This window comes from Aquarana catesbeiana, linkage group LG01, assembly GCF_042186555.1.
Source record: "Aquarana catesbeiana isolate 2022-GZ linkage group LG01, ASM4218655v1, whole genome shotgun sequence".
Lineage (NCBI taxonomy): Eukaryota > Metazoa > Chordata > Amphibia > Anura > Ranidae > Aquarana > Aquarana catesbeiana.
In genome coordinates, this window is record NC_133324.1 from 291,115,401 (window position 1) to 291,143,130 (window position 27,730).

The 27,730-nt window shown below is 42.3% G+C and overlaps 1 protein-coding gene across 6 annotated transcripts in view; it reads left to right on the plus strand.

The window, feature by feature from the left end:
- CIT (citron rho-interacting serine/threonine kinase) overlaps window positions 1-27,730 on the plus strand; it is a 244,589-nt gene that overhangs the window by 194,496 nt on the left and 22,363 nt on the right. For 5 of the 6 annotated variants that reach the window (XM_073629324.1, XM_073629322.1, XM_073629323.1 and 2 more), the window contains 9 exons: window positions 9,064-9,201; window positions 9,335-9,515; window positions 10,764-10,855; window positions 11,154-11,258; window positions 11,434-11,603; window positions 15,585-15,665; window positions 19,656-19,791; window positions 20,286-20,425; window positions 23,375-23,467. In XM_073629324.1, the coding sequence (XP_073485425.1) occupies window positions 9,064-9,201; window positions 9,335-9,515; window positions 10,764-10,855; window positions 11,154-11,258; window positions 11,434-11,603; window positions 15,585-15,665; window positions 19,656-19,791; window positions 20,286-20,425; window positions 23,375-23,467 (1,136 nt within the window). The remainder of the gene's footprint in view (window positions 1-9,063; window positions 9,202-9,334; window positions 9,516-10,763; window positions 10,856-11,153; window positions 11,259-11,433; window positions 11,604-15,584; window positions 15,666-19,655; window positions 19,792-20,285; window positions 20,426-23,374; window positions 23,468-27,730) is intronic. The other variant, XM_073629325.1, reaches the window with a different exon arrangement.

The window sequence follows — 27,730 nt, forward strand, 5'->3', positions numbered from 1 at the left end:
ATAATATCCTACAATTTGTGGAATTTTATACTCATATTTTTGAACACTTCTGCCCTGTACACACGGTCGGATTTTCCGACGGAAAATGTGTGATAGGACCTTGTTGTCGGAAATTTCGACCGTGTGTAGGCTCCATCACACATTTTCCATCGGATTTTCCGACACACAAAGTTTGAGAGCAGGCTATAAAATTTTCCGACAACAAAATCCGTTGTCGGAAATTCCGATCGTGTGTACACAAATCCGACGCACAAAGTGCCACGCATGCTCAGAATAAATAAAGAGATGAAAGCTATTGGCCACTGCCCCGTTTATAGTCCCGACGTACGTGTTTTACGTCACCGCGTTCAGAATGATCGGATTTTCCGACAACTTTGTGTGACCATGTGTATACAAGACAAGTTTGAGCCAACATCCGTCTGAAAAAATCCTAGGATTTTGTTGTCGGAATGTCCGAACAAAGTCCGACCGTGTGTACGGGGCATTCTTTGGATGGCGTGATATCAATGGTGGATTTGTCAGGTGTGAATAAAGAAAATATCTCCTCCAAAATGCCATATTTGGCTCACCCAGTGTTATGGATAAGTTCCACTGAGCCGAATAAAAGAGAACAAAAAGGCAATAAATAATAAACATAAATCTCTCAACCTTTTGTGCAGCACATATATCTTACTTGAGATAAAAAAAACAAAAGGCAAAAAATAGATTGTGGCGGAATAAACAGGAGGCAGAGGTATAGCAATTATTAGACCACATGTACAACTATGGATGGGGATAATACAATCTTTCATAGTCCATCAAAGGTTAATGCCACAGACTGAAGAATATCTGTATAAGGACAAAGGAAACAAGAGGCCGCTAAATTTATTGTAGCAATAGGAAACCTTTTTTAGATTAAAAAAAGACTATTGCAACCCACTCAAAAAGATGACAGTCACCGCTTATCATAAATATCACCAGGCTGCCATCTGAAATGCTCCCCAGGGGTCTGAAATTCCAGGCAAGATTACCGCCACCAGCCAGGTAATGGAAAGAAACCAGGAAGTAAAACCATCTTGGAGTGCAAGGCTGGACCGGAAATTATATCACACGCCTATCAGCTGTACAGGGGGCGTGACTTCTCCTTTTTAGAGCAGCCCATCTTTGTCAAGCCTATGTGATTGGATGTAATGGCGCTATTTAAACACTGGGCAAGTTTAACCCTTACAACTACATGTTAGAGCTGCAAGATTAATCGTTAAGAATCGTTATCGCAATTTTTTCCCCCTTGCGATCTTGACAAAGTATTTCTATGCAGATAATTCTCTCTGCTCTTCTGCTCTACTGAAGCCAACAGCCGTCAAAAGAAAGGAAAAAAAAAAATGGGCAGTCTGCCAAGAATCACAACATTCTTTAGCAGTGGAACTTAAGTATAAACATTGTAACAATTTGTCCTTTTAGATCAAAGGAATACACTTTGGTGTGTAAATGAGGGAATTTTAACCACTTAAACACTAAACCTTTTTCTGACATTTGTTGGTTAAATCATTTTTTTTGCTAGAAAATTACTTAGAACCCTCAAACATTATTTTTATATATATATATATATATATATATATATATATATATAAACACTGTATTTGCACAGCAGTCGTTCAAATGCAATTTTTTGGGAAAAAAATTACACTTAAATAAATAAAAAAAACAATAACCAGTAAAGTTAGCCCAATCTTTTTGTATAATGTGAAATATTTTACGCCGCGAGAATCGTGATCTTTTTATTCTAAGCAAAAAAATGGTAATTCTCATTTTGGCCAGAATCGTGCAGCTCTACTACATGTGCATGCAAAAAAGGCTTCCTAGCATACCTTGTATCAACAGCTGTGCTAAGAAATGTGTAAAATATGCGAAGGGTATAAAACATAAAATTGTATTATTGTAAACAATAAATTCATAAAATTATATCAAAAGGTTGAATAAAAAAGGAATAGTAAATAGAAGAGTATTCAAATAAAAAATTTGGCCTCAGAATAAGGGAATATATAAAGCCTGTCAGTTCTCAGACCATACGCAGCACACTGCATCAAATTGGTCTGCATGGCTGTCATCCCAGAAGGAAGCCTCTTCTAAAGATGATGCACAAACAGTTTGCTGAAGACAATCATACTAAAGACATGGATTACTGGAACCATGTCCTGTGGTCTGATGAGATCAAGATAAACTTATTTGGTTCAGATGGTGTTAAGTGTGTGTGGCGGCAACCAGGTGAGGAGTACAAAGACAAGTGTGTCTTGCCTAAGTCAAGCATGGTGGTGGGAGTGAGATGGTCTGGGGCTGCATGAGTGCTGCCAGCACTGGGGAGCTACAGTTCATTGAGGGAACCATGAATGCCAACATGTACTGTGACATACTGAAGCAGAGCATGATCCCCTCCCTTCGGAGACTGGGCCGCAGGGCAGTATTCCAACATGATAATGATCCCAAACACACCTCCAAGACAACCACTGCCTTGCTAAAGAAGCTGAGGGTAAAGGTGATGGAATGGCCAAGCATGTCTCCAGACCTTAAACCTATTGAGCACATCTGTGGGGCATCCTCAAATGAAAGGTGGCGGAGCGCAAGGTCTCTAACATCCACCAGAGTGGAAGAGGACTCCAGTGGCAACCTGTGAAGCTCTGGTGAACTCCATGCCCAAGAGGGTTAAGGCAGTGCTGGAAAATAATGGTGGCTACACAAAATATTGACACTTTGGGCCCAATTTGGATATTTTCCCTTAGGGGTGTACTCACTTTTGTTGCCAGCAGTTTAGACATTAATGGCTGTGTGTTGAGTTATTTTGAGGGGACAGCAAGTTTACACTGGCTGTACATTACTACTTTACATTGTAGCAAAGTGTCATTTCTTCAGTGTTGTCAAGATAAAATATGTGTACACCCCTCACATTACTCACTTTTGTGAGATACTCTGTGTGTGTGTGTGTGTGTGTGTGTGTATATATATATATATTTTCACTAATGTACTAGCATACATATACTGTATTTCTTTTAAGTCTACCATTTAATGTAATGGCATGATAATACCTCAAAACCAAAAGGTCCTGAGAACCACATACCGGACAACAGGATTACATGACAATATTAATTTTGATCTTTTTATTGAGACCTCCTGGTGTTTAGAGTATATCCAGTATGTCTCCTGTGCACATAGTTTCTTAAATCATTTTGCCGGGGGGAAGGTCATCTGAAATTGATAACTATAAGGTCATCTGACAATTTTCCATAGTGCTCAGCAAAATGTCTAGGCACACTGTTTGGTGCTGCCTTCCTCAACCAGGCGGTGATGCCCACCAAACCTTTTACGAAAGGTTCTGATGGTCCTACAACATATAAATGGGCGCATGGACAAGTGAAGACAATACACTACAAATTGGGACGAAAAGCTTTATGTTTTTCTTTGCCAGATGGTGTTTTTTTGGCCATGCTGGACATGTTTGCAGGTTAAGCATGTTTTCTTCCTGCATTGCAACAAACTAACCAGATTATGAAACAAACTACCAGGTGGGACTGAACAGTTTTTGTTTTTGTTTTTTGTGGTGGATGCTTTACTAGTTGCCACCTTACTTTTGATGCTGGGTACTCTTATGTATGAGAATCTCATTTTTTTTTTAGGGGCTGTTTGCTTCAAATGAGGGTCCTGCAGGAGAATGGGCCAATGTTCGTCAATTTTTTCCCCCCATTTTACAGAATTGACTATGGTAATGGGTTATAAAGCTTACAGAGGGCATATCGTTACCATTGTCTGATTTACCCCACCAGCCCCAGTTAGATAAAAGGAATACTCCTTTTCCCATGGTTTAAGGTGAAGGCAGTGGTTTACCACAGTAAGATGTTCAAAGTCATACATTGTGTATTTTGGGATCATTACCCCTCATTTCCAGTTTATTTGTTTGGTATCTTACGAGTTTCTTATGTAGACAAATATGTATCTCATCTAGTGTTATCGGATACTGGAAAACTACTGCCAGGTCGTGCTCTTGCAAGCTATTGCTGGTTCTTTGTGGAGCTCTTGCTCCCATTTATTGTTTGTTGTAGTAATGGCACAATCTTTTGTAAATGCACAACGTCTAAATAAAGAATTACAAAAAAAGATAAAAGCAATACACCTTTCCTACTAACTCATTTGATATTTTTTTCTCTGAAAACGTCTTTTTGAGAATAGACCTCTGGTTAATGTAATCTTCGTCTTTTGTTCCATGCTAAGTCTGCAAAATTGACTCTTTGGTATCTTACATATTCATTTTGGCTGATGGCAGCTCTAATAAGGCAGGTATAAATTTCCTGCTGTTGGTTTCAAATAATTTTGTGCAAAATTCAAACCCCTGCTCATTAGAGATATCTCCTGTTCGTAGAATATATGAATACTGGGTCCTTGGGTATACTTCAATAATGCTTAAACAGATGTAAAATGTTTTGACGTGCAAAGACATTTCAGCCATTATGTGGTTTTAATGTATTTGGTTTATTACATATTAAATAAAAATATAGATTTTGTGAGTATGTTACATTGTGTACAATATTCACCTATAAAGTTCCAATGGAGATGATTTCAATTTTATGTTATATAAAGGGATGTTGGCAGAACAAGTCTGGTTTCCCTTGTTAGCTTCAAATTTATAATCTATGACCCAAATCACTGCTTTGTTTGCTGGGTCTCACGGCTGAGGACACAAATGTGCACTCATGCATCCTCTCCTTCAGATTCTATATTCTATATCTTATTTGCCTGTGGACTTAGATGCTTCAGAGCCATCGGCTGCAGATGCTCTGTCTGATGTATGGAGATTTAAACCACCTGGCATTACTCCCCCCAAGTGACTATTTGCCTTCTATCCATTTGATAATAACGTCCTTAACAAGGCACTTAATTTTTTGGGTAGAGGATGCGCCTCTCCAAGTACCCAACCCTTCTAGAGCTCTGCCCCTCACCCAATCCTGGTGAAAAATGTACTTGTCAACATCTCTTAAAAGTGATCTAACCACTGCTGAGGTTGAACCCTTGTTTGTTGAACGCATTGAACAAATGGTTTTAAACTTTAGTTGTGAGTGTGCCTCATGTATATGCAAACAAAACTTTGGCTAAAGGGCTGGACTGCAAAACCCTTGTAGAAAATATCTTAATTCACATGGCCTTCGAGAAATGTCTCTTCATACCGGCTCTTGATGATAATGTTATCAGGGATGCAACTGGTGGCAAAAGCATCCATCTTTCTCAGAGGAAGAAGCTTAAGGAACAGACTGTGACGTCCTCACCCTCTCTGACTGTTAAATGTCCTTATCGTCGTTCTACATCCTCAACCTTCTCGTCGTGACCCCCCAAGTTTGACTTCCATTACACCTACAAGGTCTTGCCCTCAAGTCTGCTTTAAGGGCATGGCTGTTGAAGCCCAGATTCTGATGGACAGGACCATGTTTTGGTTTGTTTTTGATGCTAAAAGCTAGGAAGTATACTTCCTGCAATGTCTGTCATTGGAAGTGGAAGGCATAACTTCACCTGGTGTGAGTCTCAAGGCTTCCACCTCGGGCGTTTCCTCTCCTTCCTGCAGGTGGGCATGGACCCGGTGTTTGGCTCTTAGCAGTATCAAGAGTGAGGTATATGCCCTTTTATATTCTGCTTTAGGGACTGTTGGCCTCTCACCCTCTAATTAGGAACTTCGTAGAGTAGGGTTTAACATGTAGCTCCCCCTGTTCATTCTCTGTGGAATCCGGTACCCATTGCACTCCAGAAACCCCCTTTTGAACACATTAGAGACGTTCTCTTTCTTTGACTTTGCTCAAAAGGGTAGTGGTTCTTGTTCTACCATCTCTAGATGTCTCATCAAATCTTCATACAAGTCGATAGTCTCAAGGATTGGGTTCCATGCTTTCCTGTCAAGGCACACTCTACTATGGCATTAGACTAGTGTTTCTCAACCTTTTTCCAGTCGGGCGCCCTTGAAAAGTATTTTTAGTCTTGATGCACCCCGTTCAAGGCTTGGTTCACATTATTGTGTATCATGGAACACGTGCAAAATCGCGCTAGGGATAGGGATGCCCATTGAAATTAATTGGCTTCCCTACAGGCAGCACGCATCCACACAGATGTGAACCAAGGGCTTGTTTATATGTCAGGTTGAAAGGGCGGTAAGACTACATGATTAAGCTGTTTTTATCACCCCCAACTGCTCCCCCTTTAGCTGCAGAGGCAGCAGCTGGGGGTGTACACATGCTGTGGCTGCAGCTGGAGGTATACGCAGGGTGAATGGGGCTGCCCTGCAACCACCCCGCAACTGTGTGCATTGCACGCGGTTGCTGTGTGGTGATGCTACATTTACGGGCTTAAAACAGGTGGTGAGGAGGCAACATATTCCCTCTTTACCGCCTGCCAAATGCCTCTGAAATGCGATCTGAACATGAATTACTTTTCAGAGGAGCAGCAGTACTTGCTGCAATCACAAACAAGCCCTAAAAAGCAGTCCTGACAGTACAGGAATAGGGGGGTCAAGATTAAAAGTAACATACACACACATACACATGTACAAACACATACAAATGCGCACACAGACAGACACATGTGCACACACAGACAGACACATGTGCACACACAGACAGACACATGTACACACACAAACACACATGCATACATGCACACATACAGACACATGCACATACATGTACAGACACATGCACACACACATACATGTACAGACACATGCACACACATGTATACATGCACACATACAGACAAATGTACACAAATGTATGCATGCACACACACGTACACGTATACAGCCCTTTTAAAAGTTCTAGCACAGTACCTTTCCTTCACATAGCCTGGTACTGCACTGTAGCGGGAAGCAGAGAGCACAGTACACTCCCCTTCCCTTTACCTTCATTTTGCTAAAACTGACAGAGCTCCCTCACAGTGCCGATGTACAGTACATCGGCAGGGAATTGGGCTCCCCTGACAGCCCTTCTCCCCCTTGATCCCGCGGCACACCTAAGGACCTCTGGCAACACCCTAGTGTGCCGCGGCACACCGGTTGAGAAAGGCCGCATTAGACAATTTAGACATTTCAGATTTGCAAGGTTACTACTTGTTCTTCTGTTCACACACTCTCACAGGGCCGAACAGGTGGATAGTCCCCAGTTTTGCTGGTTTTTAATTGGGCCTGTTAGCATTTGTTTTCTATGGTTCCCACCCTTTAGACTGCTTGTTGATGTCCCAAAGATTTAAGACTTTCTGTGTCCATCAATGAATTGGGAAAAAATATTTTTGTGCTCACTGTAAAATCTTTTTTTAGAATCCATTGAGAAACACAGGTCCCATCCCTCTGTGGTTATGATCATGTTCTGGATACTGCTTTGCTACAAAACTGAGGCATGCTTGTAGGAGGGATGGCCTACGTTTTTTTTTTTTTTTTTTCCGGTTTACCAGTGTCCAATCCTCCAGTAGGTTGCAGTATAACCTGAAAGTTTAAGTCTTCCTGTGTCCCTCAGTCAACTCCAAGAAATAGATTTTATGGCATGTGCAGAAACCCTAATATACATAGGTCTGCTATCTCAGTGTAGTGGTACCCCCGTAGGGGCTGCTGGTGATTATGGTCCGTCTCTCACTCTGCACGGCCAGGCACATGAATTTCCATACATAACAGCAGTCAAGAAATAGTCCTTGTACTTGTTTTTTTGTTGTTTTTATTGATGGGATTTAACTAGGATGGGGTACATATGGGATGCCCATGTGATTAATCAGAATTCTTCAGTGACATAACTATATACATCCGGTATATACACCCACTTCTCCTCTTCTACCTCCAGCACAAACTTGCTTGTAGAACTACAACTCCCAGGACCAGCTAGCACTGAATTGCAGGCCTGACACTGGCTCAGCCAGGCCCAAAGCAAAATGCCCTTTGCAGGCAGGGCCCCTATGGTGTAGCAAAATATGGTAGTGCTAGCTGTCCCACGTGGCTACTGGTCCCAGTACCACCTCTTCAGGCCCTGCCAGCCCTCCTGGCTGCAGCTGCCTCCTTCCACTGCCCGTGCCACCACAGTCCCCCTTACTGGCTCTGCACCCATCCCAGACTGCTTGCACCCAGTCCTCTCAGGCGTGCCTCCCAGTCCTCCTGACATTGTGTCACTCCCCAGCCCTCCTGGCTGTTCCTTGTTCCTCCTGGAGACTTGCCTAGCAGTGTGCTCCCACTGTCCTCTCCTTGCTCTCGTGCCTCCTGTCCAGGACACCTCCGTGTGTCTTGAGAAGGTCCTGTCTGCACCCGAGCCCAGGCCCAAGGTCACCCCCCCAGACTGGGGAGCTCCCTCAAAGGCCACAACAGCCTAACACTCCATCTCCAGCTTCCACTTGAACATCTCCACCCCAGCAGGGCTGACCCTGAGTATTTGAGGGGGCCTGCCCCCTGCCAACCCAAGTTGGGGATTGGTCAGGGCTCTCAGAATACCCCGGGCAGCTCCACCTTACCTCCCCTACTCCTTTTTTGAGAAGGTTCTAGTGCGTTCTAGGAAAGAGGGGGGAGGTCTCAGTGATGCTACCTGCGAGTCATCCACTTCTCCCTGGATTTCTGCCCAACCCAGGAAACATAAACAGACAGGCTTGGCTACCAGCTAAGCCTGCATAAATTTACCTGTGCTAAAAACAAAAGACAATTTCTACTTCTAGCACTGGTGGGTGCTATATCAGCTAGTACTGTTGTATCACCAGTCAAACTTTGTATATAAAAGGGACAGAAAGGAAGGTGTGTTTGAGACTGACTATACCTGGTTATAAAAAGGTAAATAAAAGGGGTTTGTAGATACTCAGATTATTGAGAAAAAGAGAGTTAGGTCTTTTATACGCTTTTAAACTATATAGTGTCAAATAATGCCAGAAAGCTTCTTAAACTGTTTTTAACAGAATGAGACAAAACAAGCGTTAAAAACTGATAATATTTCTCACTGATCATGTCAATATACCTTCAGATATTGTAAAACTGCAAATGTATGCAACTTTTATACCTGCATTTTTTATACTTTTATTTTCTTGTTTTTTCTTTAGAGTTTAGCCGCCGCCTTAAGGAACGAATGCATCATAATATCCCTCACAGATTTAATGTTGGGCTCACAATGCGAGCAGCCAAATGTTCTGTGTGTTTGGATACTGTGCACTTTGGGCGACAAGGTGCAAAATGTTTAGGTAAGTCAAGCTTCATTTGAGATTGCTGTGTCATATGCCATGCTAATGAGGGCAGCTGTCTCGGTGTGTGGACCCATCTAGTTACTTGCTGGGCAGATTTGTTAACCTGCATTTCTGTTTGTTTTTCTGTAAGAATGTCAGGTCATGTGTCACCCAAAGTGTTCCTCCTGCCTCCCAGCTACGTGTGGCCTTCCTGCAGAATATGCTTCACATTTCAACGAGGCCTTCTGCAGAGAGAAAATGAACTCCCCAGGGATGCAGATGAAGGATGTAAACGGTTCTGTGCGACTGGAAGGCTGGATGAAGATACCAAGGTATAAAATACACTGCATGCACGCAGATCAATATTTAGAGTCCTAGCCCTACCTAGGAATAAACAACTGATTATGAAATATCAGGGCAAGCTCTAACGAGCAGGGCTATGTGATCCTTTTTGTTTTGAATTGTAACTGTACTGTCTCCCTCCATTTTGTGAAGCACTGTGCAGACCGTTGACCCTATATAAATCCCATATACAAAAATATATACAACAATTAAAAAATATAATACTAACTTTTAAAATTAACTTGGAGCATATTTTCTGTCCTTTTTTTCATGTTTTGGTCAGGACTAAAAAAATAATGTTAAAAATATTTTTCTTTATAGTTAAATATTTCAATTTCCATATGATTTTTTTTTTTTTTTTGTATTTTGATGTGCAACCAGCAGTTGAAACTGTCTGCAACATATCACTGAATATATTCCAGGAACTCCTTCCCTCCTGCTGTAAAAAGCTGTAACGGGTCTAGGACACTACTCACTAGCTCTGTGAATCAAAGGACCCACTACAGAAATATGCAACTTCATGCAAACACCCCCTAGTCTTTACCCAGTTGGTCCATTCTCAGAGCTGCTTCAAAAGGAACGGTAGACTTTAAATCCATTGGCGTTGCTTTTTTTTTTTTCATTTTAGAGTAAGAGAAAGTTATAATCTCTTTTTTTTTTTTTTTTGCCATTTGGGATCCATTGTGGAGATTTCCCTTCATTTCCTGTCCCATAGCCAAAACAGGAAGTGACAGGAAATACCTCCAAAATGAGGAATTCCCTGGTTGTCATCAGCATTACAGGAACTAGTGTTCTTTTTGAAAGATTTCCTCTGTATTCCAGTTCTGGTGACAGCCGAAATTTTTTGATTTGTAGGAACATCTGTATAAATGTTAGGTAAAGCTTTCGGAACCATGTTTGATTTTCATTGTAGAAAGATTGCTGTGTTTGGTTTTATCTGCAAAAGGTGACTACTTTGTTGAATGAAAAATGTGTAAATATATTTTGTTAGAATAATATTAATGAAAACAGTTTAAAAAAGGGTTAATATAATAAGTCTTAAATCATGTCTTTGTGACTTTGTATAATATCCCTGTTTGTACCTTTTATAATATGACTTATCATTGTACAATGAAGTGCAAAATAATTCTTATAAAGGCTTGAAACAAATCCTAAATATGTGTTAACAGTTCTAGCAGTAAAGAAGTTAGGCCTTGTTTTAAAGAAATGTTTCATACTAACTGTCTCTTACTTTCTAGAAACAATAAACGTGGTCAGCAAGGCTGGGACAGAAAATATGTTGTGCTAGAAGGAACAAAGATTTTATTATATGATTCTGAAGTAAAAGAAGGTGTGTTTTGGTACTTTTTTTTTTTTTTCTTTTTTTTTTATACTGTGGATAGGGGAGTCTTCATTCTATGGGTCTGAAGCTGGAGTGCCTTATGTAACCCTCATTCTTATGACTGTAAGTAGTCTAATAATATGTAATTGTGTTACTGCTTCCAAGTGACAACCTTTCCATTTAAGTTTTATTAATTTTTTTGTATTTTTATATTTTATTTATTATGTAGGACGTAGCTTGTGGCTACTTGTATTACATTCATGCAATGTTAACTCATGAATGTTAAGAATTATATTATTGCACATAGGCAGCCAGAGACCATCTGAGGAGTTTGAACTTTGTCTTCCTGATGGTGATGTCACAGTTCATGGAGCTGTAGGATCTACAGAACTTGTAAATACTGCCAAGTCAGGTTAGTATCCATCATTGCAGAACATGGGCAAATATTTATTTGCCTGTACATCCTATGTCTTATTTAGTGCAGAAATTCTATGTGTATATATTTATATTCTAGTCCTCATTTTTTTTAAACATAAAAATCACCAAATGGTCAGTTTTTGAACGCATGTTTATTTTCTTTTGATTAGATGTGCCATATGTGCTGAAGGTGGAGTCTCATCCGCATACCACCTGCTGGCCTGGACGCACACTGTATCTGTTAGCACCCAGTTTTCCTGACAAGCAGCGATGGGTCAACGCCTTGGAGTCTGTGGTTGCTGGTGGGAGAGTGTCCAGGGAAAAGGCAGAAGCTGATGCTGTAAGTGTTAGGAGTTCTTCAAAGTTAGCTTTCTGTATAAAGTAGTTTAAGGGCCCTTAATCCTAAAACAAAAATGCCTTCTACAAATAAATGAGGTATGATTATTCCAATCTCTAGCTTTCTACATCACATCCATTCATTAAAACAGATCTCAGAATAGTTAATTCGTTATTTCCATGCTCGCTGCAGTCAGTATATGCAGAAACAAGAAGATTGTAAAATGCTGGCAGTGCTAAACTTACTTTAAGTTTATGCATAGAGTTACCTTAAAAAAAGGTGGATATTACAGTCTTCTCACAGAATTTATAATAAAAACATCTGCCATTCTGAAGCATCCCTCCAACCACTTTGCATACTGTTTTATATATACTGTGCTTCTGTACTTGCCAAATATGCTGCAGAAATCTCCCTACATAAGTCTGGCTGCAGCCACTTTAACTGTGAGCAGCTGAAGCTGCCTGTTCATTTCCTGGATTTACAGACACATACATACTGTATATATAGACACACATATACATTACAGACAGACACACTCACACCACTGCTTGCCAGTGTTTTGTCAGATTAGGTGACCCGTCAGAATTTGTAACGGAAGTGACGTTTCGTCGCCGCCATCTTGCTATACCCAGCACCGCTCCACAGTAAGGATACACCGAGAAGGGGGCAAGCGGACATCTTGTTACACCCACCGGAGTTTTGCATTTCACACTTATTTATAACAGTAAACTGAGTTTATATCGTGAAATACAGTACTTAGAACTCCGTCTGACTGTTTAGATGTTGAATTTTAAAAGCAGCATTGTTCTGTCCGATTACCAAACCTGTGAGATCAGCAGGCTTGCTGCTGCTTTTAAAATTCAACATCTAAATAGTCAGACGGATTTCCCAGTTAAAAATGCTTTTATGTCACATTTGATATTTAGCAAGAATTATAAAAGTTTAGAGAAAAAAAGGCATAAAAGTAGACAGGGTGGACAGTACACTAAACTAAACCATTTGTTTTAGAAGGCAGTCTAATAGATTTTTACCTATGTTTATGAGAAAACGGACTACTGTCTACAGGGGCACAGGGCTGCACAATAAGTGCCAAAAGGCTTCAGTGTGGGCACCAAGGGTGCAACTTTATATAGTTGCTGGTAGTATGAGATTTAATTTCACAGTAATGTAGGTGACTCTGCAACATTATGAGGTCAGAAAGGGAAAAAACATATCAGCCAGATTTTATGGAAAACTGAAATATACAGTACATTTTTGACATTGCCTGGTGCAAAGCATGGTCTTTGAATATGTTTGTTTTGTTACTTTGTTTTGTTTGACCGGTTAGTAAATATTTTTTTCCCTTCAACCTGCATGTCCATATCATTTGGACACAGTTGCAAATATTACTTTAAGAAGGAATTAGCTATAACAATTTCTTTCATTTTAAGACAAACTGTAGCAGTACTAAACTGAAAATCATATAGTGAGTGACATCAATGCTAAAGCTAAGCTACCCTTTTTAAGGCCGTAGATGAATTCTTTGTAGGGTGACACATTTGCCAGAGATTGAAGTGGAAGGAAATCCTTCTATCCTTTACAGCCAACAAAGCTCCCATTTTAGCCTTTGTTTGATTTGCAGTGATAAATCCTTATTGTTATATGGGATTGACCTGGGGACCCCCTTTGAAACTGAGGTCCCCCCTGGATTTTGGTAGGGGAGCCGATACTGGGAAACTTGGAGCAAGTATTACCATTCTATGAGAAGCTTCAACGAGCTGTCCTCTTCTCTGTGTACTTAATCTGCTTATGGCCTGATCTGAGTGGCTATAGTACCAGGCTGCTTCTGTTTGTATTTATATTTGTTTTTACTTTTTATTTTTTGCAGTTTTTTTTTTTTTTTGTACCTTTTTGTATTCTCATAAAGGCTCTGTTTTGTACCTTATATACTTACAAATTCAAATATAAAAGAATTTGCAAAAGAAAAAAAACACAGTGCCTTTGAAAAGAACAAAATGGTGCTTCTCACAGCCTGCTATATGGTATTGTACAGTACATATTTTTTGTATTTCAGACACATAGAAAATTATTGAAATGATATATTTATTAAAGTGGAGTTCCACCCAAAAGTGGAAGCGCCACTTATCTGCCTTCTCCCCCCCCCTCCGTTGCCACATTTGGCCCATCCCCACTTCCGAGAGATCTCGCCATGATGAGATCACTTGGAAGTTCGCCCCCCCCCTCCTCCTTCCCCAGCCACCAGGCTATTCAGAAAGCACAGCACTGTTCACACATGCGCAGCAGGGAGACGGCAGTGAAGCCAAAAGGCTTCACTGCCAATTACCCTTACCACAAAAGGTGGCGGAAGCACCCAAGAGCCGATGGAAACATTGGGTGGGGTGCCAACATCACTGGATTCCAGAACAGGTAAGTGTCCTAATATTAATAGTATGCATAGCTGCTGACTTTACATTTTTTGCTGGGGTGGGCGAAACTCCGCTTTAAAAGAGAAGTTTGAGGTTAAAAAAAAAAAAACATACATATACACCTTAATGCTGCAGCTTTGGTGTGATGCTGCATTTGTTCCAGGCGAGCTCTAAGACAATCACATGCTCGCTGATCTCTCAGTTCTCAGTCCGGTCAAAGTACCCGATTTAGCTCTGCCCTTCAGGGTTCACTGGAGCACAGGGTTGGACAGGGTGGGCACAGCTGCCACCTACTCTCAACTGCACATGGAGAGCCGGAGCCAGCCATCGATCAGGTAGCTGGGTGGATCCTGACAATATGGTCAGGATGTTTCCAGAGCCTGGGGCATCTCTAATGTCAGATGATAGCAGGCAATAGCCCGCTATCAGCTGACTTTGGGTCACAGGAATGCAAAGGTAAGTGTACTTCTGTAACCCACAGTATAGGCAAAAACTTTTCACTTTTAAAAACCTATGAAATATTTTAAATTAAAGTACCTTAAAATTACTTTATAACGGCATACTGAAATCCCCTGTTTACCAGTGCTCAGGCCTGGGAAGGGAGTGTTAACACGGGGGAACCAATCAGGTTCTGCTTCATGTAAATGCTGACAGGAAAAAAGATTAATCAAAGGAGATCATTGGTGTGTTGCTACTGCTTCAATGTCCAGTTAGCAAGTAAAATGTGTGTCCAGGTCCTTCTATAGTGCTGTCTTGGACCATGCTTGTTGTCTGGTAGGGTTTTTTGGTCACAAGTCATGTTGCAGAGAATGGAAGATCATGTGGCAGGTAAATCCGTGCCCATAATTTGTGTCTCAAATTTGTATTTAGCGGTTTGCCAGGAATTCAGCTTTTTAGCATAATAGAACAATAGTGTCAAAACTGCATAACCTCCTTGGTACAGGATTAGTGTGTAACTGTGTGTTGCTCTTTTCATGATATCAGGATGAGTGTATTGGAGGTGATAGAAAAGGTAAATATTCCTATGTTCACTTCTGACACAAGTCTGTTGTCTTTGCATTCTGTTCTTGTTACACTGACCAGTGTTTTTACACAATCTCCTTGTGTGTCACTGTCGCTTTGTGCCTTCCTGGTAGATAGAATGTGATTGTGTATATATAGCATATGTTATATCTCTTTTTTATATTGTTTTTTATAGATTTTTATGTTTGTTAAATGCCGGTGAAATCAGAGGGGTGGGTCGGGGTTAAAGACAAAAAGTTTGGTAAAGAATGTAGGAAGAGGTGAGTATTTGAATCAGGGCTTCTCTCAGCAGTCTTAAAGGAGGGGGTTAAGTAAGCCCTAGTGTAATACATTAATTCACTTCAGGGCCCCCTTTCTGCTCTTCTAAAGGCCAGATGTATACACTTATAGATCAGACACAGCTGCTTGAAAATCAGAGATTTTATAGCCCTGTATGGGTACAGCTCCTGCTAGATGCAGTGGACATTGCCATGAGATTGGAATTAAACTAAATTTGCTTGAATTTTCTGCACCCTGACATAATGGATGATTGTTTTCTTTTGTTTACATTACATAGAAATTGCTTGGAAATTCCCTTTTGAAACTAGAAGGAGAAGACCGTCTAGATATAAACTGCACTATACCTCTCACAGAGCAGGTAAGGAGTTGCACAGTAATGCATCCTCTGTATTGTATGCAATGTAAATGTTTCAAATGATTTCATGCATTGAAAAATAAGCTGAATATTTTTGTAGAACTTTGGTACATGTTGGTCATCTATTTTTTTGTGTAATTGATTTATTGCTACTCTTAGCCATAGTGTTTAATTTGTTAAAATGTTTGCAGTAGAGATCTATGTGGGTTTTGTTCTCCAGACCCACAATGCCTGAAATGCCATGCCCTTAACCTGCTTTTGAATCCAGTTGCATTTTCTCCCCACAATCTACCTGACACCCACTTTTACATCTGCCATGTTACACAAGACTGCTCGGTTATAAAAAAGACTATTGGAGGCTGTCCAAGTTATGGAAAAATTATAGTAACTTCCTGGGACACAGGGGACACCTATACCTTTACAGGAACACTGCCCTTCATATTGTAACAGAGATTGCCCCAATTAGAGTTTTGTCAGAGTGCTTCTTTAGGAGAGAGCATTAATGATAAAATGTCTGCTTAAGCAAAAAAATATATAATGTGAATAATAGCTCACCAGAAAAGAGCTTTCAAATATACTCCCATCATGCCTCAGTTTTTTTAGTGTCTTTAGAAGAATGCATGTCTTCTTTCTACTCTGAGAGAACCAAGCTGTTACTTTTTCTGCTTTTTGTCAAGACATTTTCTCTTCCAGCAAGATTCTTCAGTTGCTGCAAAACCACAGGGGCTCATTTTCCAGCTTCCAGATTGGCTGATCCTCAGCTTAGCCCTGGAGGCTGTACCCAGACTCTGCTTTTAGGAAGAAACAGGCCGGCCTGTAATGTGCCCTCCTGAAGCATTGGACTTTGTGTTAGGTTCTCTCCCAGACACCCTCAGTGTAACATGTGAGTTAGCCACAGATTGCTTTACAGATTCAGGACTGCTTTGCACTCACCCGATAGCCAAAGGCTGTTTGTATGGGGCATTCTCCTTGATCCCTCTTAATTTTTCCATTTGCTTTGTGGGGACCAGAGGGTGTTTCAGGACCATTGCTGCTTTAAGGGAAGGCTTTTCCTTGGTGTACTTTAAAGTTGATCTCCAGCTTTTAACGAACTTTAAATAGTTCATTTGGACCAAGCTGAAGCTCATGCCCATGGCTCTTCTCTACAGTGTTAATAGATCTTGGCAAATCCCCAGACTTCTTTATTAAGAACGTTCCCAGGGCAAAAGAGCACCCTTTTATCACAACAAAAAAAGCCTAAGCCTGTACTTGGGAAATCGTCTACCTCGGTTTCTCCCAGGCCTCCAAATCCAAGGCAAAGCCTGGTTCCACTATAAGTCCTGAACTCCCAAATCCTCCAAACTGGCAAGCAAGTTCTCCTGGCAATAAGGAGATGCCCTAATTGTCAGGGTATGTCTGGCCACCTGTTCCCAGGACATCTGGGCCCAGGATGTTTAATTCAGGGACTAAAAGCTAGTATTTCGGCCTCTACTTCTGCCTGCTTCAAGTTGTCAAACCTGCCAATGTCCCCTTTAAAACAAGCAGGCTTCCATCCTGGCACAGCTCCTCGGGTTATAGCCAGTGTTCCTAAAAAGGGGAGATACCAGGATTTCTTCTTAAATCTGTTCAATTTCCAGAGGAAAGGGGACTCAATCGGCCCATTTTAAACCTAATGTTTCTTAACACATTCTTTTAGGTACAGAACTGCACCTTGGGTTTCCACCAAGGTCCTAGCCTCTGTACTTGCTCTATTTCATGCTTAGAGAATGCTATAGTGAGATAGTTAAAGGAGTTGTAAAGGCAGAAGGTTTTTTTATCTTAATGCATTTTATGCATTTAAATAAAAAAAAACTTGTGTGTAGTAGCCACCCCAGCACCCCCTAATTACCTACCTGAGCCTCTTCTCTCTCCAGCGATGTCCACGATCCCCTCAGTCATCCAGGCTGAAACAGAGCAGCGGGGGCATTGGATCCCGCAGCTGTCAATCAGGGAGAGAGGGGGCGGGGACAGGTCAGGGCTTCGTGTCTGAATGGATGCACTGAGCTCTGACTCGGCTTGGGTGCCCCCTGTAGCAACCTGCTGGCTGAGGGTCACTCAAAGGAGGGTGGGGTAGGAGCAGTAAAAAGGGACCTGAGAAGAGGAGGATCCAGGCTGCTCTGTGCAAAACCAACTGCACAGAGGAGGTAAGTATAACATGTTTGTTATTTATTTTAATTTTTTTTAAAACAAGCCTTTACAATCACTTTAAGCCTACTACCCACGAGCCGAATGTCTGGCGACATCGGGCAGTTCAATAAAACCGTCCGAGATTCAGCCCGTGTATTTGGCAGCCGGTCGTGCATGCTGTAAAGCCAGCAGCCGACCTGCTCCCGAACAGTGCTCTCAGCCAATTGGTGAGAGCGCTGACTGGAGTATTTTGGCAGGGGGGCCGTCCTCCTGTCAGAACACAGTAGCACAGCAGGGGAGATGGCTATATTAACATTGGATTGTTAATACAGCAGCTCCGATCTGAGCTGCAAGTTGGGCAAATTCACTCAAAACGATTGCAACCTAACATTCTGGCTGCATGGAACAAGAAGGCCCAGTCACTGGACCATTGCTTATGCCCGAATCCCAAGACCAGGCTTTCCTTGACCTGCTGGGTCAAGCCTACACCAAATTTTTCCTCCCACTAATTTAGAAGGAGGATTGGGGAGGAGTTCTGGACGATGCAAGGCATTCGGCTACCAAAGGAATCGTGGTTCCTGATCAACTTTCAAACTCAAAGTGATTGGGTAATCCCTTCAGTGCTGGATCTCTTACCTTCAAAGGATCCAGTCACACAATGCCACCATGGTGGTTTACATCTACCACCAGGGCCAGTCTCTCAGCTCGAAGAGTAGCTGATCAGATTCTAGCACCAGTGAAGCTGCATATTCCAGCCCTCTCTGCCATACACATTCCAGGGGTGTACAATTGCCAAGGAGACATTCCCAGTCATCAAAGTCTGGTCAGGGGAAAAGTCTCTTCACCCAAGGTGTTTCAAGACCTCTGTCGCAGGTGGGGGATGCTGGATGTGGACCTCATGGCTTTCAGATTCAGCAACTAACTTCCAAGTTTGTCTTCAAGTCCTGGAATCCTCGGTTTAACCAATTTCTTCCTCACCTGCTCCACATAGTCGAGATGGAGGGCATTCAAGTGATTCCATCGCCCATGCAGTTTTAAAGGCCTGGCTGTTAAAATCCGGGTCCTGAAGGATAAAGGCCTACCTGATTTGGTTAAAGCAGTAGTAAAGTAAAAAATAAACAAAAATGAATGATTCCCCTGCGAGGCAATGCTATAATGTGTTAGTATGCATCACATGCTAGCACACTGTGTGAAACTTACCTTAGAACTAAGCCCTCCAGCAGTGCTTTGTCATCGCTGACAGGGCTTCCTTCTTCACCCGGTCTTCCTTTCAAGTTTGCGGACTCCGGTCCTTTGAATGGCCGGGCCAGGATGACGTCACTGCTGCGCTGTATGCTGTTCCTTCAGAGTGCATGCGTTGGTGATGTCACCAGCTGCAACACAAGTAAACATCTCCATCTCCGGTGCATGTTTAGGAGATATTTACCTAGAGGTAAGCCGCTTTATAGGCTTACCTGTAGGTAAAACACAAACAATAGACTTTACTACCACTTTAACCCTATGCTCTTGAAAGCTAGGAAGTCGACTTCTCTTCCATCCTGACAGTGTTTCTAATCCCTAAACTTTCTATGAATAACTAAAAAGGATACATGAAAAAACAGTATAGCAGATACATGAGGCTCTTATGCATTAGCTTGCAACAAGATTTACACTGAATCCAATGCTTACACTTTTTCTTTCACATCCCACCATAAACAGAAAACTGTGATCTGGCCCTCCAGCAGCTGCATCGTGTGCTAAAAGTTCAACTTAAATGTTTACAATAAAATTATTGCATATGGACTGTGGGGCTTATCTAGAGGTAAAGATTGTATAATTTTGTGGGTTTTTTCTGTTTTTTTCTTTCAGATTGTTCTAGTTGGTGCAGAAGAGGGCTTGTATGCACTGAATGTGCTGAAGAATTCTCTCACTCATATCCCTGGAGTTGGGGCCGTGTTTCAGGTTCATATTGTTAAAGAGCTGGATAAACTCCTACTAATAGCAGGTAACATAATCTATTGGCGATATAAAGATGAGGCAAAATGGCCATTTAAGAACTTGTGCAGTGGTGATTTTAAGAATTTGTGTAGATGGGCAAATGCAGCAGGTTTGAATTCAGCTTGAATTTGTGATCAGTTTGAGATGATTCTAGGTACTTTTGGAGGCGCTCCAGACCTACCAAGCTGCATCAAGCCACTTTTACATTTTCTTTGGCTTGTGTCCATTGGGGATGTGAACTGGGGAATTTTATTGTAAATATTTTGTTTTGCGTTTTATGCTTTTGTAATTTACTGCCATCATACAGTAAAATAAGTAAAAAAGAAAAGCTTTCTGCCAATAACTAAAATCAGATTTTAGAGATCACTGTTCTACTGCTGGGTAGAAAAATGTCTGTTATGGGTAATGAGGTGCAACAAATGTAACTTGATAACACAACATATAGTCATTTATATTTCTCAATATATTACAATTTTTGAGTGGTCTTATGTGTGATTTAAGGAGAGGAACGTGCTTTGTGTCTGATCGATGTGAAGAAGGTGAAGCAGTCCTTGGCCCAAGCACATCTGCCTGCTCAACCTGACATATCACTTACAATATTTGAGGCTGTTAAAGGATGTCATTTATTTGCAGCAGGAAAGGTGAGTGTTCCACTGTTTCAGAAAAAATAAAGATTATAAACACTTGTTTTTTTTTTTTCGTTTTGTTTTTTAAATAACAAACATGTTATATGTACTTTCTCTGTGCAATGGTTTTGCACAGAGCTGCCCCAATCTCTTCCCGCCAGTGTTCCTAGACCCCCCCCTCCCCCCCATGCTGAGTGCCCACCATAGCAAGCTGCTTGCTATGTGTGGGTTCACTCCCAAACTGGCTTGGCCCTGTCCCGCCTCCCTCTTCACTGGCTGTGATTGACCTCAGCAGATGCCAGTGGTTCCCACTGCTGTCTCTGAGCCTATGAGGAGGGAGAGAAATGCTCTCATGCACATCACTGGATCAAGATCGGGCTTAGGTAAAGGTCTTCCTGGCACTACCCTGGCATGCATGCTCCTGGCAGGGAGTACAAAAGCTTGGGAGGAGGAACCACTATTACAGCGGGCAAGTGCAGTATGGTTTGGGTACAAGGGCACAGGAGGCCACCTGATGCCAATAAGAGTGGGCATAGGTGGGAATAATCACGAGATCTTTAGTTCCTATGCAGAAAACCACCCAACAATATTAGGTGGGCACACGTGCACAGAGAGAGAGGAGGCTGGGTGGGAAGAATGATGAATGTAGTTTCGAAGCAGGAGATCACCTGTGCCACAGTAGGAACTCTGGGAAGCAGCAATCTGGAACCAGTAGCATTGAGGAGTACAAAATGTAAGTGTTTGCATGCATGAATACTGTAAATAATGTACTGGGGAATATTTCCCTGGTTGGTTAGAATGCAGTCATTCAAAAGGCTTGGTGTGTTTAATAGCTGAATAAGTAATATATCTGAGAATAAATTTGAGCAGTGTTCATGTCACTTGCATGTTGAATAGTGTGCAGGCCATATTGCACAAAGGTTTCATGTAAAAATTGCTAGACAGTAAACATGTTTAAAGTGGCTGTAAATGTTAAAGGTTTTTTACTTTAATATATTTTCTGCATTAAGTTAAAAAAACATTTCATGTTCATCTCCCCAAGCCCCCCTAAATATTCAACTGAGCGCGATCATGATTCGGTGCTGGGCCCATGAGCAGCAGCGCTGCTCTCTTTCTCCTCACCGGTAATCAATCAGATCCTGTGAGGAGGGAACGGGAGGTGGAACCAAGCCAAATTATTTGTGTCAATAAACACTTGCAGCCTGGCTCAGTATCAAGCCCACACACATGTGCCACCATAGGAAAAGACTTCTTATGGTGGCACATATAGAAAAGGGGGAGCTGAGATCGCTCGCGGGGGATCCCAGAAAAGGAAGATCGGCCCACTCTGTGCAAAACCACTACACAGAGCAGGTAAGTATAACGTGTTCTTTAAAAAAAAAAAAACTGTGTAGTTCTTGGCTGTGTTCACCTGTCTGATACAGATCAGCACCTGCTATAATCTCTCACAGTGATTTGTTATAAAGTTGCCATGTTGCAGGCTGATCACTGTGGGAGAGGGACTCACTTGACTCAAGCTCATGGGCTGTTTTTAATAATAAGTCGTTTCCTTGAAAAAAAATACTGTTGCTTAGCACTGGCTCAGGGGGTACAATCAACTATTTATACAGTGATACTATATATGCTTTAGTGCTTGCCGAATGAAGCAAAGTTCAAAGGGAACATACAAACTAGCCATATACAAAAGTTCTAGATCTATCACATTATGTGTTTTACATTCTTTGCGATATGGCTTGGTGTGTATCGATAGTTCTAGTTTCCTATACAAGTAGCTAAGACCTCTTTCACATGAGCAGAAAAACACAGCATTTAGAGGCATTTTCCTTTTTTTTTTTGCCCTTGACCACTGCTTTATTTCTCTATTTTAGCCATTGTGTCAATGTTTAGAGCAGTGTTTAGAAGGATAAAAAAAATCCCCCAAACCTGAATTTGGAGAGAAACTTTCTGGCATAATTTATGCACATAAACGTGTATAAAAGTATATGTAAACATGTCAATTTATTCTAGTGGCTAGATTAAATTATTCTAGTCAGTAGAATTAGTTTACCTGCATACACTTCTAAATGCCATACACCATAAATGCACTTAACTACTTCCTGCCCGCCCTATAGCAGAAAGACAGCTACAGCATGGGGTAAAGGGCCAGTCACAGGGGCCCTTTACCACGTGTTTAGCTGTGTCCAATGACAGCTGATTACAGGATGTACACACGAGCTGGTTATCGGCTTTTCTTTCCTCATGCTGACAGCATGACGGCCATGCTGACAGTTGTGTTAAAGGGACATTGGCACTAATTATCAGTGTCCTGATTATCAGTGCAGTTGCACCAGTGCTGCCAATCAGTGCTCGTCAATGCTGCCAATGAGTACCACTATCAATGTAGCCTCATCAGTGCCCATCAGTGCAGCCTCATCAGCGCACATCAGTGATGGAGAAAAATTACCTGTTTGCTAAATTTTATAGCAAACTATGAAAAATGTTTATTTTTCAAAATTTGCAGTCTTTTTTCGTTTAGCAAAAAATAAAAAACCCAGTGGTGATTAAATACTACCAAAAGAAAACTCTATTTGAGTGAAAAATATATATAAAAATATCATATGGGTACAGTGTTGCATGACCGCACAATTGTCATTCAAAGTGTGACAGCGCTGAAAATTGGCATGGACAGGAAGGGGGTAAAAGTGCCCAGTTAATTATACACAAAAATGTTTTTATGCTGGGTTTTTCTGCCAGCTCCTGCCATAAAAATCCAGCATAAATAGGAATATTTAATATGTGTGCATGCAGCGTGATACTTTATTACATGGAATTTATGAAGCTTACTGAAACTAAACAACAATGCAGGGCCAATATATATATAAAATAGATCATAATTGTGCTGCATTTTACATATATGTTAAAATTATTGCCTGATATTTTGCTTATATTGCACGTTATTCGAGTATTTTTTGTTTTATTTTCTAGATTGAGAATGGCTTGTGCATTTGTGCAGCCATGGTAAATAAAGTTGTCATATTGAGATATAATGAAAGCCTTAGCAAGTTCTGCATTAGAAAGGTATGTATGCTTTTTTTCTATTTCCTTTAACCCTTTTGCTGCCAGAGTGATTTCTTATACGTTCATTGAAGGACACAGCTCTTCCTTAGTCTTGAACATAGGGTTATAATGCCCCCTTCAGGAGTTGGACACTAGGCAGAAAAGACACAGCACCGCCTATGTGCAGTCCTAACTGGTAGACAACCCCCTCTCTACTATAAGCAGGTCCTTTTTTTTCTCTGCCTAGTGTAAGTAGTAAGGACCTAGCTCCCTGCTTTGGTTTCATAGTCCCCCCCCCCCCCCCTCTTTTTTGGGGGGGTGGGGGATTTTTTCTGTGAAGATCCTCAAGCAACAGCCAGGTTGGGCCACAGGCTGGAAAATCAAATTCAGTAGTCACCCCAGCCTGGCCAGCGCAAACGCATGACAACTGCTAGCTACATGTGGGTTGGCTTGTTTTGTTTTACTTGCGTCTATCTAGCAAGGTTATTTTGCATTATAAGCAAGGAGGCTCAGACCTGAGCAGTGTATAGATGTGCTTTTACTATACAAATATGCTGTACATTACAAAACATTTACAATATTATGAATACAGTACAAGGCTGACAGATGTATCAAGCAAGATGCCTAGCAAATAAGCAGAAACTATGGTCTGCAACAGTAGAAATACGCTTAAAAGTTACTTAACTCAGGTTACACTGTGTTCGTGATCTCCCTTGACAATGAGGACTCGGGCTTCTTAAGCAGTTGCTGGAAATCAGGCAAAAGCATCTTAGGCTGGCTGGTTACAAACCTACCTGCTATGGTGTTAATGCATGGTGAAGTCCCCATCTATCGGTCTCTGATGCTAGCTTTTATTTGGGCTTTTGTTGACAACGGTTACAAACTTGTTTATCTTAACAACCAACTGGTCAACTGTAGTTTTCAATTAGAGGTATTCTCAAATTCTCCCTCAAGATGGCACGCTAGTACCCTACATGCCATATGATATATAAAAGCCAAGCTATAGCCTGCCAACTGAAATGCAACAATGGTATCTAAGTTCCCATTGTTTGAGGACAGCCTATATACTTGTTACCAAGGCATTCGTTTGAGAATCATCCACTCAAACACAACCTTATTTCTGTGACCAACTACTAAACAGATTGTCCCATGTAATGTTAAGTCTGATTAAAAAAAATTAAATATCATATTCCTTTTTCAACCTCACCTACTATGTAACTACTGTATGTAATACTGACCTATTATCACACACATAGGTTGGACTTCTTTTTTCAACCTTACCTAATAAAAATAAATATATATATAAAATATATATTGTTTATCAAACGCAATACACGGCTGAAGCAGCCTCATCCTGGTCCGGGTAAACCAGCGAGTTAAATGTCTCATGGGGACACATATGACCGGGCACCAGATGTCCTTGTCACAGTGTTTCCCTGACCGACCGCTCCCCCACCTAGGTGGGAGACAGTCTCTTGGGTGTGTTACTCACTTCCTCCGCAGGACTTAATAGGATGTCCCCCTTTTCCCTCGGGTGCAGTGGCATGCTGCAGGCGCTCCCCAAGGTGGTTGGCTCAGCAGGGTGTCCTCCTCCTTTCCACCTGTGGGTGTCCTGGCCTGGGCGTGTGAGGCTTCATCCTGGGTGGGCTCTGGGACTGCTCTCCTGTTTCGTTGCCGGAAGCCATCTTGGTGTAGCCACGGTGGCCATTTTGGTGGGCCTTGCATGTGTATGCAGCAGACCCTTTACCTGGGCCTATTTTGGTGGCCATTTTGATGGGGAGTGGCTCGGCAGCCATTTTGGGGAGTACCTTTCCCTGTGCAAGTCTGGCCTGGTTATCTCTGGAGGGCAATCATTTTATTGCTGGTGGCCATGTTTGTGTAGCTGCGTGGCCACACCCATAGCCTCTAGATACAGGGCCACATCTGTGAAGTGTATGCGGCTCACAGCATTGCATCCTAGGTGGCCCTAGGTGGCCCTAGTTTGGTGGCGAGTCCTGCTGGGGCCCCCATCTCTCTGCTGTAGCCCATTGGGGGTGTTTTCTCATATTCTCTATGGGCTTGATTTACAGCAGTGCCTGGGTTGGGGGGGGGGTGTTCTTGTGCATGACGTCTTAAGAGCATGCATGTCCTCCAGACCCCCTTATGGATTTGGTAGGGTCATCAGGGGTGGAAGTGGTGGTCAGGCATATGGGGAGGAAGAAATGCCCCCATTCACCCCTTTCCCCTCAGATGATTCCAAGCTAGAGTCTGGTTCGGCCACAGCAGGTCCCCCTCTTTCTGCAGACCCAGAGTATGAGGTCCCCAATTTTTCTGCCACCGATGCTTCTTGAGAAAAGGCGCTGGTGGTCGCACTCATAACCTCTGTGTGGGAAACTTTAAAAATGAATACTTCTGGGGCTGCCAAAAAGGTGGCTGTCCCTTTTTGTACTCACAAACCAGTTCATTCTGCTAAAGTTTTCCCATATCCTGCCTATTTTGTTAAATTTAATCACAAAGATTGTAAACGCCCGAAGCATCCTTTTTATAGTCCCAAAAAGTTTTTCAGTGCGTTACCCCTTTGAGGAAGCCCTTCTGAAGAAGTGGTTCTCTCCTCCTGTCATGGACCCTCCCATCTCTAGGATGAACAAGGCAACTATGATACTGGTCGAAGAGTCTCCTTCCTTTTAAGGATCCTGCAGAGAGGAAGGTGGAATCCAACGCCTGCTCTTTGTTTACAGTCGCTAATCGGCACTTTTGCCTGGTTTTGGCCATGGCCCCAGTCTATGTGGAACTGGCAAACAACTGGTCTAGGGCCTCAAGTATGTGTGTGATGCGTCCTTGGATACGGCTCCATTGCTTTCTGCATTCTGAGTCTCGGCTGTGGTGCTGGAGTTCTCTGGCTTAAGTGTTGGTCTGTGGACCAGACATCTAAGAAAGCCTTTGCCAATTTACTCTTCAAGGTAGAGCAGCTCTTTGGTGCTACCCTGGACTACATCATCAGGAATCTTACTTTTCTCCTGCAATCCGAGAAAGAAAAGGAGCTGCGTTGCAAGCAGGGTCCATCCCTCTCTGCACACAAGCAGCTTATTAATTCGTCAGGCCCTTCGGACAAGGGATACAAGCCCTTCAAGGCTCCTATGCGTGGGCCAAAGCAGGTCCGCAAACTGATTTTGTTCTACAAAATAGAAATTCTTTCCTCTCTCGGTCAGACATGTTCTTTCCTTCCAATCTTCATGCTTCCCCATCTCGTCTTGATATGCTTTACTGGGCGGTGCATTATCTCCTTCTCCAGGGTATTATAACCCAGTTCCCGAGAGGTTTCAGGAGTTTTCCTCCAACCTGCTTACGGTCCCAAAGATGGAAGGAGTCCGTCCGATCCTGGAGCTCAAGGCCCTGAATTGCTTGAAAGTGCAGAAGTTTAAGATGGAACCCATCCCTTCGATGGTGAACTCTCCATCAGAGGGATTTCCTGGCCTCCATAGATATCAAGGACGCATACTTACATGTTTCCATCTGTGCCAGGCACCAGTGCTTTTTTGCGCTTTGCAAACAATATGCAGTGCTCACTTTTGGTTTAGCCTCCACTGCCTGTGTGTTTATCTTGGCGTCGTGTCCACCTTCAAGGGGATCCTGTGTGTGCAGTCCCATATGAGGGTCCCGCAGAAGGAAATCTTATCCAAATGGGACATGTCACCTATGTCTTTGGACAACCAGATCCACATGGGATGATCAGTCACGGCCTTCTTCCTTTGGTGGCTTTGATTTCCGTCTCTTCAGGCCAATAAGTAATTTCTACCTCTCCACTGGACAGAGATCATGATAGACGCCAGCTTGTCCAGTTGAGGGGAGTTCTGGGTCCACGGTTGGCCCAGGGTTGCTGGATACCAGAGGAGTCTCAGCTACCTACCAATGTCCTGGAGCTACCACCCATTGAATGGAGTGTCTTTGTAGGCGCCTGGTCAGGATCCAGTCGGACAATGCCAAAACACAGGCCTATGGCATTCAACAGGGTGGGAGAAGGAGCTTGGCATTGGAGTTTGAGGCCTAACACACTCTTCAGTGAGCAAAACTTCACTTCCCAGCTCTCTTCGCCGTTTACATTCCTGGCCTAGAAAACTGGCAGGTGGATTACCTCAGTTGTCAGACCTGGAAGAAGAAGAGTCGTCACTGCACCCAGATGTTTTTCATCTTCTCTTTCTGCAGTAGGGCACCCCAGATGTGGATCATCAGGCATCCCATCTATACAGGAAGGTGTTGAGATTCATGGCACGAGCAAGGGATTCCCTTGGTGGATGCAACAGGCCC